This window comes from Engystomops pustulosus, chromosome 2 (genome assembly GCF_040894005.1).
Source record: "Engystomops pustulosus chromosome 2, aEngPut4.maternal, whole genome shotgun sequence".
Taxonomy (NCBI): domain Eukaryota; kingdom Metazoa; phylum Chordata; class Amphibia; order Anura; family Leptodactylidae; genus Engystomops; species Engystomops pustulosus.
Genome location: NC_092412.1, coordinates 139,039,965 through 139,058,576, shown reverse-complemented (window position 1 = coordinate 139,058,576; position 18,612 = coordinate 139,039,965). Strand labels below are relative to the sequence as shown.

At 41.4% G+C, this 18,612-nt stretch overlaps 1 protein-coding gene across 3 annotated transcripts in view; it reads right to left on the bottom strand.

The window, feature by feature from the left end:
* Positions 1 to 284: 284 nt before the first annotated feature.
* Positions 285 to 18,612, bottom strand: part of IFNLR1 (interferon lambda receptor 1) — a 62,740-nt gene continuing 44,412 nt past the window's right edge. For all 3 annotated transcript variants that reach the window (XM_072136693.1, XM_072136695.1, XM_072136694.1), the window contains 4 exons: positions 6,259 to 6,413; positions 5,742 to 5,898; positions 4,778 to 4,902; positions 285 to 1,221 (listed from right to left, as the gene is read on the bottom strand). In XM_072136693.1, coding sequence (XP_071992794.1) covers positions 568 to 1,221; positions 4,778 to 4,902; positions 5,742 to 5,898; positions 6,259 to 6,413 — 1,091 coding nt within the window. In that variant the 3' untranslated portion in view covers positions 285 to 567. The remainder of the gene's footprint in view (positions 1,222 to 4,777; positions 4,903 to 5,741; positions 5,899 to 6,258; positions 6,414 to 18,612) is intronic.

The following is an 18,612-nucleotide window of genomic DNA, read 5'->3' as shown; positions in this document are numbered from 1 at the left end:
CCACACCCTGCTGGCAGGGAGTCAGGTATGAGTGAAACTATTCGAAACTACTGAAATTAATCAGAATGATGACAAAGGCATTTTTAAAAACTGCATAGCATAGGCTAATGGAACCTGACACTAGCTAAAAATGACGTGGTTCAGTGAGGAAAACAAAGCCAGTGTGAAAGAGCCAGATTTTAAGTCTATTTTAAAGGTTGGTGAAATTTTTAAGAACTTAAATAGCAGTTAAGCAAAAGGGAGGAGATAGATGGTAGAGATAGGTGGTGGTATGACTTCTTGGTAAAAAAAACAAAGTTTATTTGTAGTTTGTTACCATGGAGATACAATGAGCTGCATAGAAAGCTGTAAACAGAACAAGAGAATTTTCAATTAAGATTATTGACATCTTAATTGATATATCATTTTCAAGAAACTGGAACTTTTATAAGGCAATATACATTTATGAAAAGATATTTCATGCATGACCCTTGTATTAAATATAAGAAAATACTGAAAAATACTGAAAAACTAGTAAATACTGAATTTTACACAAAACAAACGAACAAAATTAAAAAACGCACATCTTCACGACAAGCTAGTCCTCTGTGTATACCCTGAACGCCAGTCATTTGTTTTATAATTTTGGAAAGGATATTTGGAATCCGACGCTTTATAGTCTGTACTCAAGTCATCTTCAGAGTCTGTTAAGAACTGGTCACCAGAGTCTCCATCTGAGTGATCCACAAGGTTATTGTTCCCTACACACAAAGTATGAATGGGAATATTCAGTAATGAATTAGGACTCGGTATGGTTAGACTGTCAAATTGGTTGCTTGCAGTTAAGCAACATATTTGAATATCCCTTGAGTCATTTACATCGATCACATTATGACAATTATAAGTTTGGTTACTCTGTGTTTTGAATAACATGTCTGAATCTGATCCGGATGTATTTGGGCAGGTACAGCCAGATGAGGATTTATCACTACTGGAGTTTAATTCTAAGCCTTTAAAAGATGTGTACTCCTGTCCCTGGCAATCTGAAATTTGCATGGTGGGTCGCATCATGTATCCTTGGCCACCAGTAGAGTAAATACTGACACCATCATCATGCGTGTTAGGAAGCAGGGATTTAGTTGATGATTCTTGTTCTACGTTGTAAATGGTAAGTGAATCATAGATGTCCGGATTAAGTTCTGACAAACATGGATCCTGTCTGCATTTGGTGTTCGAAAAATCCTAAAAAATAAAAATAAAAAAATTGATAATTTTAAAACATTGAATTTAAATTTTATATTTGCAAGAATGTACTTGGATTATGTTTGTAGTCATAAATCGGACTGTTATGCGCTAGTGTAAAGCCAAATTCTAACACCAGTAAAATTTTAAATATTTATGCGTGTATGATTTAAAGGATTGTCGACTTAAAGCACATTACAGCAACTAATTGATATTGTTTGTATAATGAAAAGTTATAAAATTTTCCAATATACTTTCTTTACTGTCATTCAACAGGAAGTTTCATTGTTTACTTCCTGTCTCTGGTTATGTGATGTCACACAGATGCACGGCTTGTTATATCCCTGGTCATGTAAGGTCAAGCAGTTGTACAGCTTCTTATCACACAGCTTTGATTACACCTGTGTGACATCACCTAACTAAAGACCATTGTTTATCTATAATTAGCTCCTTAACGCTCTGCACCATACTTGTATGGCACCAATCGCAGGTTTTAACCGTTCCGATTCCGCCACCATCTTTTTTCCAATCGTCGCTTCCCAGGATGTCATCGAGGAGAGGCGATAAGTTGCCATGACAGCTTTGAGTCTTCATCAGACCCGAGGCTTCATGGAATTTGCAGTTTTGTTACCATGAGCCAGTGGCCAGTGTAAAAATGCAATTTACTGCAATATGGTAGCATTGCAGTATATGGTAGGAACGATCAGACCGTCTAGGGTTAAAGTACAAAAAATTGTAAAAAAAATTGTAAAAAAAATAAAAAAAGTTAAAAAATAAAATATTTTTTTTAAAAACTAAAAAAATTCAAATCATCCCCTTTTCCTACGACTGATATATAAATGTAATAAACAGTAAAAAATCACAAACATGTCAGTTATTGCAGAGCCTCAAAATACCCGATCTATCAAAATATAAAAATGGTTATTGCAAGCGGTGAACGTCAGAAAGGAAAATAGCACCCAAATGTCCGAAATGCTACTTTTACACCATTTTATATCAGATACTAAGATTTAATAAAAAGTGATCAAAAGGTTTCACAGTCCTCAAAATAGTAGCAACGAAAACGTCAGCTCCTCTCACAAAAAAGATACCTCGCACAGCTCTGTACAGTATGAAAAAGTAATTAGCGTTAAAACACAATAAACCAATATAAATTTGGTATCACCATGACTGTACCAAACCAAATAAAGTAGATGTATCATTTGGAGCGCACAGTGAAAGTCCTAAAAACTGAGCCCACAAGAAAGTGGCGCAAATGCGTTTTTTACTCAATTTCACTACATTTGGAATTTTTTCCAGCTTCTCAGTACACGGCATCGGACATTAAATAACATCATTGGGAAGTAAAATTTGTTATGGAGAAAATAAGCCCTCACACAGCTTTGTACACAAAAAAAAATTAAAAAGTTAATGATTTTTGAATGTAAAGAGTGAAACATTTTACGAAAAAATCCTGTGTCCTTAGTGGGTTAAACAATGAAGCTTCCTGTTGTATGACAGCAAGCAGAGATCTTGAACACTGAATAATTAATACAGAGTGTATTGGATAATAACTTTTCATTACACAACCAATATCAGTTATCCATGTTCCCTTTAAGACAGTTTCCTTCAAACTTTAGCATGGTCTAGTTTTTTGCAGTGTTCCCTGCTACCACTTAATCCAGATTTAGAAATTGGGAATCTTTCTTGCAAATTTGCAAACAAAACAGACATTTTGGCACACAACCATGGCTGCCCCCTACCAGGCGTAAAAAACAGTTTGGAACTTTTTTTTAGACTTTTGTAGACTTCTTGGCACTTGTGTCAAATTCTCTTAATACCTTTACTCCTCCAACATCGGATGCATCAAAGGAAAAACCTTTAAAATACATCTGACTAGCAGAAAAGCCAAAAAATAAAAAAAAACACACACAAAGCCATTGAATGTTTTATCGTTGACTGGAACCAGGGCCGCATCTGCCACGAGGCCAGATGAAAATCTCTCCTTAGGTGGCAGAGCCCTTCGCTGCCCAAATTGCCCACCAGATAAATAAATTGCACCGGTCTCTTTAAGACACAGGTGCGATTTACATGTGGAGTGACCGCCTTTCTGGCTGCTCGCAACGCTCTGTACTATGCAGGGACACAGGCGACAGGTGATAATGCTGCCTGTGTCTCTGCGTGGAGCCGCGGCTGACAGAAGAGCTGGGACAAGAAGGGAACCGCACTGCATGGGAGCTCACTGCCTGCAGGTAAGTATCAGCTTTTTTATTTTTCACAGACAATTATTGATTAAACATGGCCCTATATATATTTCTAAGGGGCCGAATACTGAAATAAGGGATAGGGGGACTTCTATGTATATCAATATTCATGTAAATGGAGCTGGATAGTGTATATACCGTGGTGGATGGGTCTGTATATATTTATATGGGGCCGGATACTGTAAATCCTGGAGGTGAATAACGAGGCCTTTAAATATGTGAGAGCAGGGCTTTTTTTTTTAAATAAAAAAATATATATATTACACACACACACAGATATATATATATATACATACATGCACACAGTATATATTCATTAGGGGGTGCTATATATTTACATTGGTAAGGGTAGCACTGTATATAAAATGGGATATATTAGTTATAGGATACAGTACATAACTTTATATAGTAATGAAGGATTGTTTTTGTATGTGTGGAGAGTGTGGTCAGTTGTATTGTGAGGGGTATTTATTATTTGGGAGCGCAGTGTTGTTATCCAGGAGATTTTATACTGTAAGTGACTGTGTGGTATTTTTAGGGACGCTAAAGCACGCACAGAGCTACGTCATGGATTGGAGAACCTGGAATAAAGTCCTCCTGATGGAAGAGATTGTCATCTATAAGGTACTAGATGTCACTAATGACTCTCAGAACCTGTAGTCAGTCATACAGTGTCAGGGAGCTGCCTGTGGGGATGTTAATTGTTAGTAAAGTTTTCAGCATTTACTGGGTGCCGGTTCGGGCAATGGAACAGGAGAGGGGGGGGGGGCAGCATTTTAATATTCGCCTCAGGTAGCAAATATGCTAGAATCAGCCTGACTGGAACATATTACAGGCAATAAATTTACTGTACTCTTTTTTCAGATAAAAGTATAAAGCAGTTAAAGGGATCCTGTCAGAGCAGTTTGGGACACTAAACTATGGTCCTTATTGATTGCACATGCACATTGAATCAGAGGTGTGTCTCATTGGTTTCATTGAAGCACTGCATCATCACCAGAAGTACTACAGATGGGCCCGATGGGGCTCATTGGACTCAAATTTAGGCAACTATGATTATTTTATTGTCTTTTTTTTACGCCCCCCCCCCCCCCCCCCTTCGACAGAAATGATAAAGAGCTGAAACAAACACTGATATATAGCTGTGGATTGTTTAGTGTCTGAAAACACTGACAGGTTCCCTTTAAAGGCTACTCTCAAAGCAAAGCATGTGAAACATCTTAATATGTGAATAATCAATGAAACAATTCATAAACCACACCTAAACAGTATTGCATATACAGTAATTTAAAAAAAAAACTTCTGCAACTTACCAATGTTTTTGGATTCTTTGATTTTTGTGTTATTTTAATGCAAATAGGAAAAATAACAACAACAACAACAGCAACAAAGATCCCAAAAAATAGCAAAAAAACAAATGCTGTGCGATTGTATCCATCTGAAAAGAAAATATGCCATATTTTACATATTAAAAGAACAGCATACACAGAAAATGAGCCTTTAAAGGGGTTGGTCACTTTACATGAAGTGTTCTGTAATGTATTGGAGGCGGTGTACAACTTTGTAGCTGTATATTGAAAAATTACCTAGGATCCTGTCCCCAACACAAATAAAGTAAAACTGGCCAACCCCTACAAGCAAATGGGTAGCTATGTAGTCAATGAGAATACTTTACAAAAAACATTGACAATGGCTACTGTCAAGTCAAAAAAATACAGAAGGTGTACACAATAAACCCCATAAAAGTCTGTAGATGACCTCCTATAGTATATATAGAAAATTAGCCGCCATACAAATGTTTCTAATTACAATTTTACACTTTTGTCATTAAAGTTGTGCATCATTTTTAAAAGAAAGCTTATGATAGACAATGCACTGAAAATGCACATCAATTATATAGATCCAGGCACTGTGGCACCGTGACTTTGGTTATCTCCTTCCAAAATTAACTTTTAAATGTATGCCAATGAGCCTAAAAGGCTCAGCGCTGCAGATTCATAGGCTATTACACTGTATGCTGGAACTTCCTCTGCTGCAGTAAGAAAACATCAGGCAGAGGAGGGGGGGGAGAGACAGTGTAACAGCATGTAGATCGGAAGCATGAAGGGGCTCTGGAAACTGCCCCAGTAGCCTCATTAGCATAATTAAAAAGCTGATTTTAGAAGGAAGTATGCTATGGATAACAAATAAAATAAGATTATCACAATCACTGTGCCTAGGTCTATGAGCAAGTGTCCCTGGTATATACGTTTTGGCATTTTTATTTACATTTCATACCTTTTTGGGGAAAATGGAGGCAAATAGAATCAGATAACTTGCTCTTTTTAATTTTATCATTTACATATATTGTCCTGGCAGCAATACAATATTCTCCTTCATATCCAAGTGTTTTGATTGTGACTGTAGGCTCATCCAGTTCCTGCTCACGTATTGACTGGAGAGAAAATGGAAAAAAAATACCTTTTAATGCTGAAACTACAATTCCATTTATGTGAAAAATCTGATTTCAACATTTGCACAAGAAGATTTTTTATTATATGAACTGCTAACACTGGACAGGCAGTTACCTGTAGAGTGGCAAACCAACATGGGGAAAAGATAAAACAAAAAGCAAAGAGCAATAAAAAAAGATCTAACAAGGCTAGAAGATTTACAGTTTAGTTGGTGTATACACACGTCTATATGTATATATAAAACGATGACCCTATAATAGCTATGATATTTTAACAGTTACAAACATGTTCAATCCTTATATTATTTCTTTATGTTGTGCACTTATATGTACTTTTTGTACCTCGTTTGAATTGTAATCTTTCCACATCACCACAAAATACTTCAAAGACATCTTGAAAATAATCTGAGGTACGCAAACAGGCTGCTCTGTGAAGGCTTTTGGACTTATAAAACCATCGCCCCGCTTTATAGTCAGGATTGGAGGTTCTGGGTCCACTACAAAAGAAACACAATATATCACAGCAATATATCTATATGCAACAAAACATGTAATGTGCAAATCTCAGAATTCTTTAATAAAGGATCAATCTCAGATAGTGTTTATAAGTTGAGGTACTGTGCAGCAAAAGTTTGTGCAAGAATTTGGTGCCAAATCTTAACCCCTTAACGACTAGGCCCTTTTTTGTTTTTGCATTTTTATTTTTCACTCCCCACCTTCAAAAATCGATAGCTTTTAATTTTTCCATGTAAGGAGCTGTATGAGGGCTTGTCTTCTGCCTAACAAATTGCATTTCATAGTGACCATATTTAATATTTACTGGGAAGCAGGGAAAAAATTCCAAATGTAGTAAAATTCGTAAAAAAAATTTGCCCCATTTTCTTGTGGGCTTGGATCTAACAGCTTTCACGGGCGTCTACTTTATTCTTTGGGTCGGTACGATCACAGAGATACCAAATCTATATAAATCTATACAAGGTTTGTAATGTGTTCATATATTTACAAAATTAAAACCTCTTGTACAAAAAAAATAAAAAATTCTTCATTTTGCCATGTCCTGGCGCTAATAAATTTTTCATACTTCAGTGTACGGAGCTGCATGTCATTTTATGTGACTTTTGATGATGTTTTCAATGCTACAATTTATAGGACTGTACGGCATTTTGATAGCTTTTTATTGAATATTTTATATTTTTCAAAATGACAAAAAATTGGCATTTTCTAACTTGGGCGCTATTTTCCATTACGGAGTTAAATGCCGGGAAAAACAGTTATTATATTTTGATAGATCAGACATTTTCGGATGCAGAAAACATGATTTTTATTGTGTATTTATATTTATATCAGTTCTACAGGGTTAATTGAATTTTTAGGTTTTTTAATTATTGTTTTTACTATTTTTTAGACCTTTTAGGGTGCTTTAACCCTAGGTTGTCAGATTGATCCTACCATATACTGACATAGTACAGTATGGCAGTATATGGACATTTTACACATCATGTATTACAATGTGCAAATTGCAGAAAAAGAGACAGCCTTGGGTCTTTGAGTGAACCGAAGCTGTCATAGCAATGGATCACCTCTCCCTGGTGTTGTCACGGAGTGACAATCCGAGCCATGATGGATATTTAATGCTGCCGGCAGCTTTGCAGGTGGTGATGGATGGGTTAACACCAGTCTGCATTTTGAATTGTTTCAGTACTTTAGAGTATATTAGACATTACCTGGCTCCCTGCAAGCACTGTCCAGCAAGTCATGGATTTAAGGGGTGGAATTATCGCCAACTGCCCAAGTCCCCACCTCCTAGGTTAGCTGATTTAGGGGGAGTAAGCATGGGAGAGGCGGAGGGATGGGGATGAATCAAGGTGATGGGGTCGTTGGAGCTGTCCCACCACGCCATGACTCACTGGATGGTTCTGGCAGGGAGCCAGGTTATTCTGACTGAATAACTAGGCTGCAAAAGTGAGGCATGTATGGAGAATCAAGACATTTATTCAGGCTTAAAATCTTGTTGATATTCGCAAACCAGCAGGTGACCAGAGCTCAACAGGGGATAACTGATGGCTAAGATGTACTTCCCTGGATGTGGGCTGCTCTGTAGTAGCTGCAGAAGTACCTGCAACACCCCTGCCGATGCAAGGCAGAGGGGTTGTTGCGAATACGTCCCAATATGTAGCTTGCAACCTGTGTGGAGTCTGATCAACCCCACAGCAGGTCACTACACAACACGGGGAACACTGCAGCGGTCAGGCCCGGCGCCAGCACCCAGCCAACCCGGGCAAGTGTCGGGGCCCCGGGGTACTGGAGTGACCCACTCTGGCCCCCGGATCAATTGTACCAGTGTCGCTATAAGACACTGGTACAATTGATCACCATCCGGGTCGATCACTTTTCTGCCAAAGGCCAAATCTAAGACTCACCTGTCCCGGTTCCCACAATGCGGCGCTCTGCAGGGTATGCGATGGCTCTGAAGTCGGTGCACATGATGACGTCATTGGATCACGTGTGCCGGCTTCAGAGCCGGCGCGTACGGGAGGCCCAGGCCGAAGACAGCTGCAGGCGCTGCTCCGGGGGAACCAGGAAAGGTGAATTCTTTTTTCTTTTCCGGAGGGGGCGTGGGTCAGTGTGTCCGCGGGGGGCAGGGGGAGATGGAGGGGGTCATCGTGTCCGTAGGGGGAGGGAGGGGTCATCGTGTATACAGGGGGAGAGGGGGGTCAGTGTGTCAGCGGGGGGGGGGGGTTAGTGTGTCAGCAGGGGTGGTTAGTGTGTCCACAGGGAGAGGGGGGAGGAGGGGGTCAGTGTGTCTGCAGGGGGGGTTCAGTGTGTCCGCAGGGGAGGGGGGGGGTCATTGTGTCAGCAGGGGGAGTTCAGTGTGTCCGCGGGGGGGGGGGGGGGTCAGTGTGTCCGCAGGGGGAGGTTGGGGGGGTCAGTGTGTCCGCAGGGGGAGGTTGGGGGGGTCAGTGTGCCCGGAGGGGAAGGGGGGGTGGTCAGTGTGTCCGCAGGTGGAAGGGGGGGGGCAGGGTGGCCACTGGAGGGCAGCCCACGGAGGGGCCCAGTAAAGCTCTGTCGCCCAGGGGCCCACTAAAACCTGGAGCCAGCCCTGGCAGCGGTAGATCCTGCCTAGTAAGGCAGGAGTTAATTGTTTAATGTGATGTCTTTCCATCAGCCAATCACATCTGTTCTACTATTGTATTGTAAGCTGGGATGCAATTGGAGGAGTAACCACCACCTGACCAGTGGGAGTAATAAAACCCCTGGTCAGGAAAGTTCTAGAGAGCAGTCAGAGTGAGTCTGACAAGAGTCAGTCAGAAAGACCAGTCAGTCAGGGTCAGTCAGACAAAACAGAGCAAGAGAGCCAACTCACTGCTTGAGCAGCTCTGAGGAGTTAATGAGAGTAAAGGGGTATCATCCTACCTTCAAGGGTGATATCTGAAGTAACCCAGGACAAGCTGAAGCATCCTACTAGGACACAGCTATGCCCCTGCATCCAGGCTGGTGATCAATCCCTGTGGTTCTCTCTCCAAGTGCTTCCCCAGCCTTCTACCGTTGTCAAGATTTTTTGGCACGTTATCTATTGTTCCTGTCGGTTCCAATAAAGAACTGTAAGTTACTTTTGTACAACGTCTGCCTCCGTCTGATCCCTGCTGCTATGGCTGTCACCATCACGGGAACCCTATCCACTACACAGGGACTCATACTCCAGACCCTAAAGGGTTGCTCCAGGGAGAACTACTACAGCAGCCTCTCCCTCATCATTTCTTGCCAACACCACCTGCTGGAGACCTGCCAGGCTGTAGGACAGCCCTCCGGTCCCCTTACCAAGCACCGTGTCAACAATCTGCCCTAGGCCGCAATAGCCAGCCACTCCGGTATTCCGGGCCTCGACTGTCTCCAGGCCCGAAGAAAAAGGCTAGGCCCTGGTGGGGGATGTTGCATACCCTTTTCATCATTTTAGTTTTGCACAAAGTCTCTTCTACCTTTTTAATGGGTCCTCTGCATCCATTTTGCTTAAACTGATGCTGTCCCTTTCACTGTCACTAGCAGCCTGCCATGGCTGTAGCATGCTCACGTGGCTTCTGAAGGGCTTCCATACTTGCATTACTGTGTAAAGCTTCATCCTCCATTTCCACCATTTTGCAGCTTAAAAATCGGCTAGCGTCTGCATGTACCTTTATGAGTTAGCTGAGCATGGAGTATTTAGACTTAAAAACATGAGATGTTGTTTCTAAGTCAACCAAGTATTCAAAATGATCATTTAAGAATTGTGAAATAGTTGCCACTGTCTTAGTTTTACATACTAGATTTTCACTTTCCAAATTGAGTTGGTTGAAGCCTTGTAATTCTTCTAAAGAATCCCTAACATTCAGTTTCACCAGAATGCTCACATTTTCCTGACTTTTCACTGTATAAAGTTCACATAAGGTACAAAGTTATCCTAGGGCTCCCTCTGGTGGTGAAAAACTATATGCAGTCTTGGGGAGAAGTGTAATGGCGGAAGAAAGTTCATGCTTTAGACTTTCAAGTTTCTCTCTAACGTTCCATATAGGGTTAGCAGAGTCTCTAGCTTTCTCACTGGACTGAAGGACTTACATTCTGCTTTCTATAGTAGTAGTAAGTGTTCATCCTGAAAAGAAGGTAGAGTTTCCCTTTAAGCTATTTTAATTGATGGGCTGGTAGCTTACTATAAGGATGGGTGCTGTGGTGATCTGAGCTATATATGCACACACAGCAGATATCACCTGGCAGCTTTAGTCCAACATAAAATGAGACTGCTGGGACTAGGGGAAAATCTGTGTATTTGGGTAAGTAATTGGCTTAGTCATAGAAAAAAAGATGGTTGTCATTAATGGCACATTCTCAGATTGGGTTAAAGTTACTTGTGGAGTATCACAGTAGTCAGTATTGGGGTCACTTTTTAATATTTTTATCAATGTCCTCATAGAGGGCTTATACAGTATAGTTTCAATATTTGCAGATGATACTAAGCTCTGTAAAGTAATTAATATAGAGGAGAATAGTGTAAAATTACAGAGGGATGTGTGAAAACTGGAGGAATGGGTGGAGAAATGGTTGATGAGGTTTAATGTAGATGAATGTAAAGTTTTTCATATGGTACATTTCTTGGTAAAACTGATGGAGAAAAACATTTGGGTGCATTGGTGGATGGTAAACTTAATTTTAGTGACCAGAGCCAGGTGTCTGCTGCTAAAGCAAATAAAATTATGGGATGTAACAAAAGAGGAATATTCTCATAATAAGGACATAGTTTTTCCCTTATTCAAATCACTGGTCAGACCACACAAGGAATATTGCGTACAGTCAGCGTCGGACTGGTCCAGTGGAGTATCGGGGAGTCCTCTGGTGGGCCCCAACGCCTTCAGGTCCTTGATACCCACTCCACGATGCACGCCCCACGGTGCCCTCTCCGCTCGTGGCCCTCAACACCCTGCAAGAGTGAGAGGAAAAAGCAATCGAGGAAGAAAGCTTTTTATCCAGCTAGATGCGAGGAGCCAGTAGATCGATAAAATCATCAAAATTTATTAAATCCATAAAACGGTAAAAAATACACAGCACAGCATAATGGGGAAAATGTGCTGTGTATTTTTTACCGTTTTATGGATTTCATAAATTTTGATGATTTTATCGATCTACTGGCTCCTCGCATCTAGCTGGATAAAAAGCTTTCTTCCTCGATTGCTGCTTTGTGTGCACCTGTGGCCAAGGTTGTCCGTGCTGGAGCCATTTGGAGCCGAGAAAACGAGGATTGTCTGGACTATGTGGTGAGCTGATCTACGATAGTATTTCGTATCTGTTGATTTGCTCTGAGAGGAAAAAGAGTCCGCCTGCGCCAGAGTACAAAATACCTCTCCCGGCGACGCCTGACCTTGGTTATTAATTCCCTGTTCGGTGACATCATCGAGCCTGCACTTAGTGACACATGAGCTTCATTGAGTCACTGCATCCCAATTACCGGCCCATGGCTGCTGCACATGGTAAGTATATATTTTTTTCTTTTCCCAGAGACTATGGTGGTTCGGGGGGAAGCCCTACTGGGGTAAGGGGTTGTTACTGGGTTAAGGGGCTCTGTGGCAATACTGGGGGGAGGCCCTGTGACAATCCTTGGGGAGGGGGCCTGTGACAATACTGGGGGGGGGACCTGTGATAATATTGGGTGGAGGCTCTGTGATAACACTGGGGGGAGCCCTATGACAATACTGGGGGGGGAGGCCCTGTGACAATACTGGGGGGGGAGGCCCTGTGACAATACTGGGGGAGGGGAGGCTGTACTGGGTTGGGGGGCCATGTGATTGTACTGGCCACGATAAGGATACTGGCTACAGAGTGGTCATCATTGTATAATTGCCTACTTTGGGACACTGTTATACTGTTTATGAAGTGAGGAGCGTAAAATCTACAGAAAAAAGGCCGGTCGGCTTAATGAAAATGCCATGGAGGGCTAGGTCATAGAAGAAGATGAAAGTAAGATTTAGAGTAAGTGCTGGTGTTACCCCTAAACCCACAATTCTGCAGGATCTCTCATGTGCTGTGACTCCGATAAGGAGAAAATAAGACTTTTACTTCTCCCCTCAAGGACTTTGCTCCCCACCTTCAAAAATATATAACTTTTTTATTTTTCAATGTACAGAACTGTGTGGGAGCTTGTTTTCTGTGTTACAAATTGCACTTCATAGTGATGGTATTGAATATTCCAGGGAGTGTACTGGGAAGCAGGAAAAAATCCAAATGCAGTGAAATTGGTGAAAAATCGCATTTGCACCTTTTTCTTGTGAGCTTGGATTTTACGGCTTTCATTATGCGCCACCAAATGACATGTCTACTCTATTCTTTGGGTCGGTGAGATCACGGGGATGACAAATTTGTATAGGTTTTAATAATATTTTCATACATTTACAAAAATTAAAACCTATTACACAAAACAAACCTTCATTCTTCTTCAATAACTTTTTCATACTTTGGTGTGTACTATGGGTGGTGTCATTTTTTGTGAGTTTTGGTGACTTTTTCAAAGCTACCATTTTGAGGACTGTATGACCTTTTGATCACTTTTGCAATATGGCACCGACCATGGGTGTTACCTGCAATAGGCAGCAAACACCCAACTGGTCAGCCCATGAGCCCTCTCTTTCCTCCCTCTCCCGATGTGCGCTGTACTGTTACAGCGCACTTCAGGAAAGGGTTAAAGAGCTATAGCCACTGTACACAGCAATACATGGACTGACATACTCAGACAGACATGTCAGGTGTGATGTCAGATCTGTATTGTCCTGTGACTATTGCTGCACAGTGCTTTATCCACCGTAGTTAGTGTGATAATACTCTGCTGAGCTCCTTTGTAGACATAGTATTTGCTGCTGTGCACATTTTTTTTTATCACCCTTCAGATTTTGTTCATGGCCCTGTATCTAATGTTAGATGATTTTAATAAATCTCTCAGAATGTGTTTAATTAACACTTCAATTAGGAGTAGTCTCATTACATGAAGGGTGGGCCCCCCCCAAATTTTCTCTGGTGGGCCCAAGGTACTCCAGTCCGGCATAGTACATAGTAGAACTGGAACGGATGCAGAGGAGGGCATCTAAGATTATTAGGGGAATTGAGGAACTATGACATAACTAAACTTTATTCAGCATAGAAGAAAAAGACGATTAAGGGTAAAATGTATAAATACTTGAATGAGCAGTACAGAGATCTATCCAAAGATATTTTTATAACTAGGCCTGTGACCAGGACAAGGGGGCATCTTCTGCGCCTAGAGGAGAGGCAGACACATAGACAAAGGTTCCTTACTATAAGAGCAGTGATAATATGGAACTTTCTGCTGCAGGAGGTAGTTATGGCGGACTCTATGTACATGTTCAAGAGAGGCCTGGATGCCTTTCTGAAAATCTTGTTGATATACACAAACCATCAAGCGAAAAGATGATAGTTTGTAGCTCAACAGGGGTTTACTGATGCCTAAGATGGCAGGCACACATGTACTATAGGGGGAATATGGGAGTGGCTCACACCTCAGAGCTTGGCTACAGGATCTCATAAAGAACATGTCAATAATAATGCAAATCTTTACAGCATGTCAAACAAAATAGAGATAAATTATAGTATCATAGTATATAAGGCTGCAAAAAAGAGTTCCATAATCTCACTTCTCTTACAGTAGAATCCCGGTTTATGGCGATGGTAGAACATCCTCTCCTCTAGGCGTAGATGATACCCCATTGTCCTGGTCACAAGCCTAGGTATAAAAAGATCTTGTACTGCCCGTTCAAGTATTTGTACAGTCATCTGTTTTTTCTAAGCTGAATAATCCCAATAAGGGTTCCAGTTCTACTATGTCCTTTTAACCCCTTAAGGACGCAGGGTTTTTCCGCTCATTTCTCGCTCTCCAACTTCAGAAATCCTGTGTGAGGGCTTATTTTGTGCGTAACAAATTTTACTTTCCCGTAATGTTATTTATTTTAACATGCCGTGTACTGCAAAGCTGAAAAAAAATTCCAAATGTGGAAAAATTGAAAAAAAAAAACGCGTTCTTGTGGGCTCAGTTTTTTCGACTTTGACTGTGCACTCAAAATAACACCTCAGCTTTATTATTTGGTTCGGTGCAATCGCGGTGATAGCAAATTTATATAGGTTTTATTTTGTTTTAATACATTTTCAAAAATTAAACGAATTTGTACAAAAAAGAGAAAAAAAATTGCCATCTTCTGACACTAATAACTTTTTCATACTTTGGTGCACGGAGATGTGTGAGGTGTCATTTTTTGCGAAATGAGGTGAAGTTTTTGAGGTCTGTGCGACATTTTGATCATTTTTTATTTCATTTTTTATGTGATGTAAAAAGGTGTAAAAGTCGCATTTCGGACATTTGGGCGCCATTTCCCGCCTCGGAGGTCACCGCCGTCCGTAACCGTTTTTATATTTTGATAGATCGGGCATTTTGGGACGCGGCGATACCTAATATGTTTGTGATTTTTACTGTTTATTATCTTTTATATCAGTTCTAGGGAAAGGGGGGTGATTTGAATTTTTAATATTTTATTAATTTTTTTTTACTTTTTTTTTCTTTTTTTCCCACTATTTCTTAGACCATCTAGGGTACATTAACCCTAGATGGTCAGATCGCTCCTACTATATATTGCAATACTTCTGTATTGCAATATATGGCATTTTTGCAGGTCATTCATTACAATGAGCCACTGGCTCATTGTAACGAACCTCCAGAAGCCATGTAGCCTCGTGTCAAAAAAAGACCCGAGGCTACCATGGCAACCGATCGCCGCCCCCTGATGACGTTCGGGGGCGCGGCGATCGTAAACATCTTTTAAACGCCGCCGGTGACTTTGCCGGCGGCAATGACAGGATTAATAGCCACGATCGGTGCAAGCACTTGTGCCCAAAACTGTACACAATATACCATGTGTGGTCTGACCAGGGATTTGTATAAGGGCAAAACTATGCCCTTATGAGAATCTATTCCTCTCTTGATACATCCCATAATTTTATGTGCTTTAGCAGCAGCTGCCTGGCTTTGGTCAATAAATTGAAGTTTACCATCGACCAATACCCCCAAGTCCTTTTCAGCTCCAGTTTTACCAAGTAATTGACTGTTTAGAACATAATTATACTTTTTGTTTCCATGGCCCAAGTGCATAACTTTACATGTATCTACATGAAAACTCATCAACCATTTCTCTGCCCACTCCTCAAGCTTCCATAAATCCCTCTGTAATGCTAAACAATCAATCTCAGTATTTATTACTTTACACAGCTTAGTATCATCTGCAAATATTGAAACTTGACTGTGTAAACCCACTACAGGGTCATTTATAAAAATATTAAAAAGAAGTGGCCCCAATTCTGACCCCTGTGGCACTCCACTGGTAACATCAACCCAATCTGAGAATTTGCCATTAATGACGACCCTCTGTTTTCTATCACTAAGTCGATTACTTACCCAAATACACAGATTTTCCCCAAGTCCCAGTGGTTTCATTTTATGTACCAACCTTTTATGTGGCACGGTGTCAAATGCCTTTGAAAGGTCCAGATATACAACATCCTTAGCCTCCAGTCTGGAATTTACTTCCAAATAGAAGCCAATCAGATTAGTCTGACAGGACTGATCCCTCATAAGCACATGCTGATACTGGGTTATAAGGTTATGTACAGTGAGATACTCCCGGATAGGATCTCTAACAAACCTCTCAAATATTTTCCCCAAAACAGAAGTTAAACTCACAGGTCAGTAGTTTACAGGATCACTATTTGATCCTTTTTTGTATATTGGTACCACATTTGCTATGTGGCAGTCCTGTGGAACAGAACCAGTCCTTGGGGAATCTTGAAATATTAAAAATAATAGTCTGTTCATGCAGTTTCCTCACACACACCTAAACATACTGTTAGGTTGTTTAGATTGCGAGCCCCATGGGGACAGGGACCGATTTGGCATGCTTTGTGCAGCGCTGCAGAATCTGTAGGTGCTATAAAAATAAAGTATTATTATTATTATGTACGAGTATACCATCTGGCCCCGGTGATTTATCTATTTCAGTGGTTTTGAGGTGGTGCCGTACCTCTTCCTGGGTTAAACTGTTGACATTCAAAAGATATTTTCCATAATTCTTCATCGCGTCTCCCACCACAGGATTTTCCTGGGTAAAGACAGTCGAGGAGAAGGTGGCATTCAGTAGATAGGACCTTTCCTCATCTCCTTCCAACATGACCCCCATGTTATTACTCAGGGGGCCCACACTCTCCGTTTTTATTTTCTTAACCTTTATATACTTGAAAAATAATTTGGGAATACTTTTGCTCTCCTTGGCGATATCAGTCTCAGTCTCTATTTTTTTGGCCTTTATCTGCTTTTTACAGCATTTATTTTTCTCTCTATGATCCAGTAACGCCTCATCGCTACCTTCTGCGTTTTAGCACCTTAAACGCCTTATCCTTCTCGCTTATTGCTCGTCTTACAGTACTAGTTAACCACATTGGATTTTTTCTGGTTCCTCTCATGCTCTTTCCTATATGGTATGTGTTTCTCACAGGCCTTTTTTTAGAATATTTGATAAAAAGTCCTTTTTTTGGGGTGCTTTTGTCTTTGAGAACATTGTCCCAGATTATGCCTATGAGGTCTTCCCTGCTGAAAGTTTGCCCTCCTGAAGTTTAGAGTGTTTGTTGCCCCTTCACTAATACTCTTAGTAAAGCGTAATACAAAATCAATGATATTGTGGTCACTATTATCCAGGTTCCCCCCAACATATCATTTCGAAAGGATAAGGTCCAGCAGTGCCCCACCCCCCTCTTGTTGGCTCCAGGACTAGTTGCTAAAGGTAATTGTCTTTTGTTGTTGACAAAAACCTGCTACCTTTGAAGGTCCTGAACCCCCAGTCAATATTGGGGTAATTGAATTTCCACATGATAAGTACTTCACCATGCTTTGAAGCCACATCCATTTGACTTATCAGCAGTCCCTCTGCTGCCTCCATTATATTTGGAGTCTTATAACAAACCCCTAGTAATATTTTATTATTTTTTCCCCTCCACTTATCTCCACCCATAGGGATTCCACATTTTCATTTGTGTCACCGATGTCATCTAGCAGGACAGACTTAAAGGAAACCTACCACCACAAATCTACCTATAAAGGTAGATTGGGTGGTAGGTGCATCAATGGGACGTGAGGATAGCCCTTTTAAGGGCTAATCCTCACGTCCCCTCACTTTTTTGGTAACTTTTATTCCACATATATTTAAATTTACTTATGCGGCTACCGGGGCGTGGAGTAGCCGCATATGAGATTACATGAGGCGGCTACTCCACGCCCCGGTACCCACTTTACCCCTCCTACTCACCCATCTTCGGCGCGCAGCTCCGCGTAGCTGCGCGCCCTCGTCCGGCGACCCTGCCGTCTGCACATGCGCAGAAGAGCAGGCCCGCGCCTGTTTCGGAGCAGTGACCGCGCAGGCGCGGGCCTGCTCTTCTGCGCATGCGCAGACGGCAGGGTCGCCGGACGAGGGCGCGCAGCTATGCGGAGCTGCGCGCCGAAGATGGGTGAGTAGGACGGGTAAAGTGGGTACCGGGGCGTGGAGTAGCTGCCTCATGTAATCTCATATGCGGCTACTCCACGCCCCGGTAGCCGCATAAGTAAATTTAAATATATGTGGAATAAAAGTTACCAAAAAAGTGAGGGGACGTGAGGATTAGCCCTTAAAAGGGCTATCCTCACGTCCCATTGATGCACCTACCACCCAATCTACCTTTATAGGTAGATTTGTGGTGGTAGGTGCCCTTTAAGGCAAGATTTCACATATAAACAAAGCCCTCCCCCTTTTTTATTTATACGATAGTAACAGCCCAGTCATTGCTATTGTCTGGCCATGTTTCGCTGATACCCAATATATATTTTCTCTCCAACATTAAGAGTTCCAATTCCTCCATTTTGATTGTGAGGCTTCTGGCATTTGTGTACATGCACTTTATATGGTTTTCCGTATCCCTGCTCCTTTGGTTCCCATTCCCCGATCGTCCTGCCCCATGTACCATGACTCTTACCAGTTTCCTATTTACACTCTCTTCTTGGCCTGCACAAGTGTAGTTACCCTCCCCCCAGTCTAAACACTCCTCCAATCTTCTAGCCATTTTTCCCCAAGACAGCTGCACCCTCCCCATTGAGGT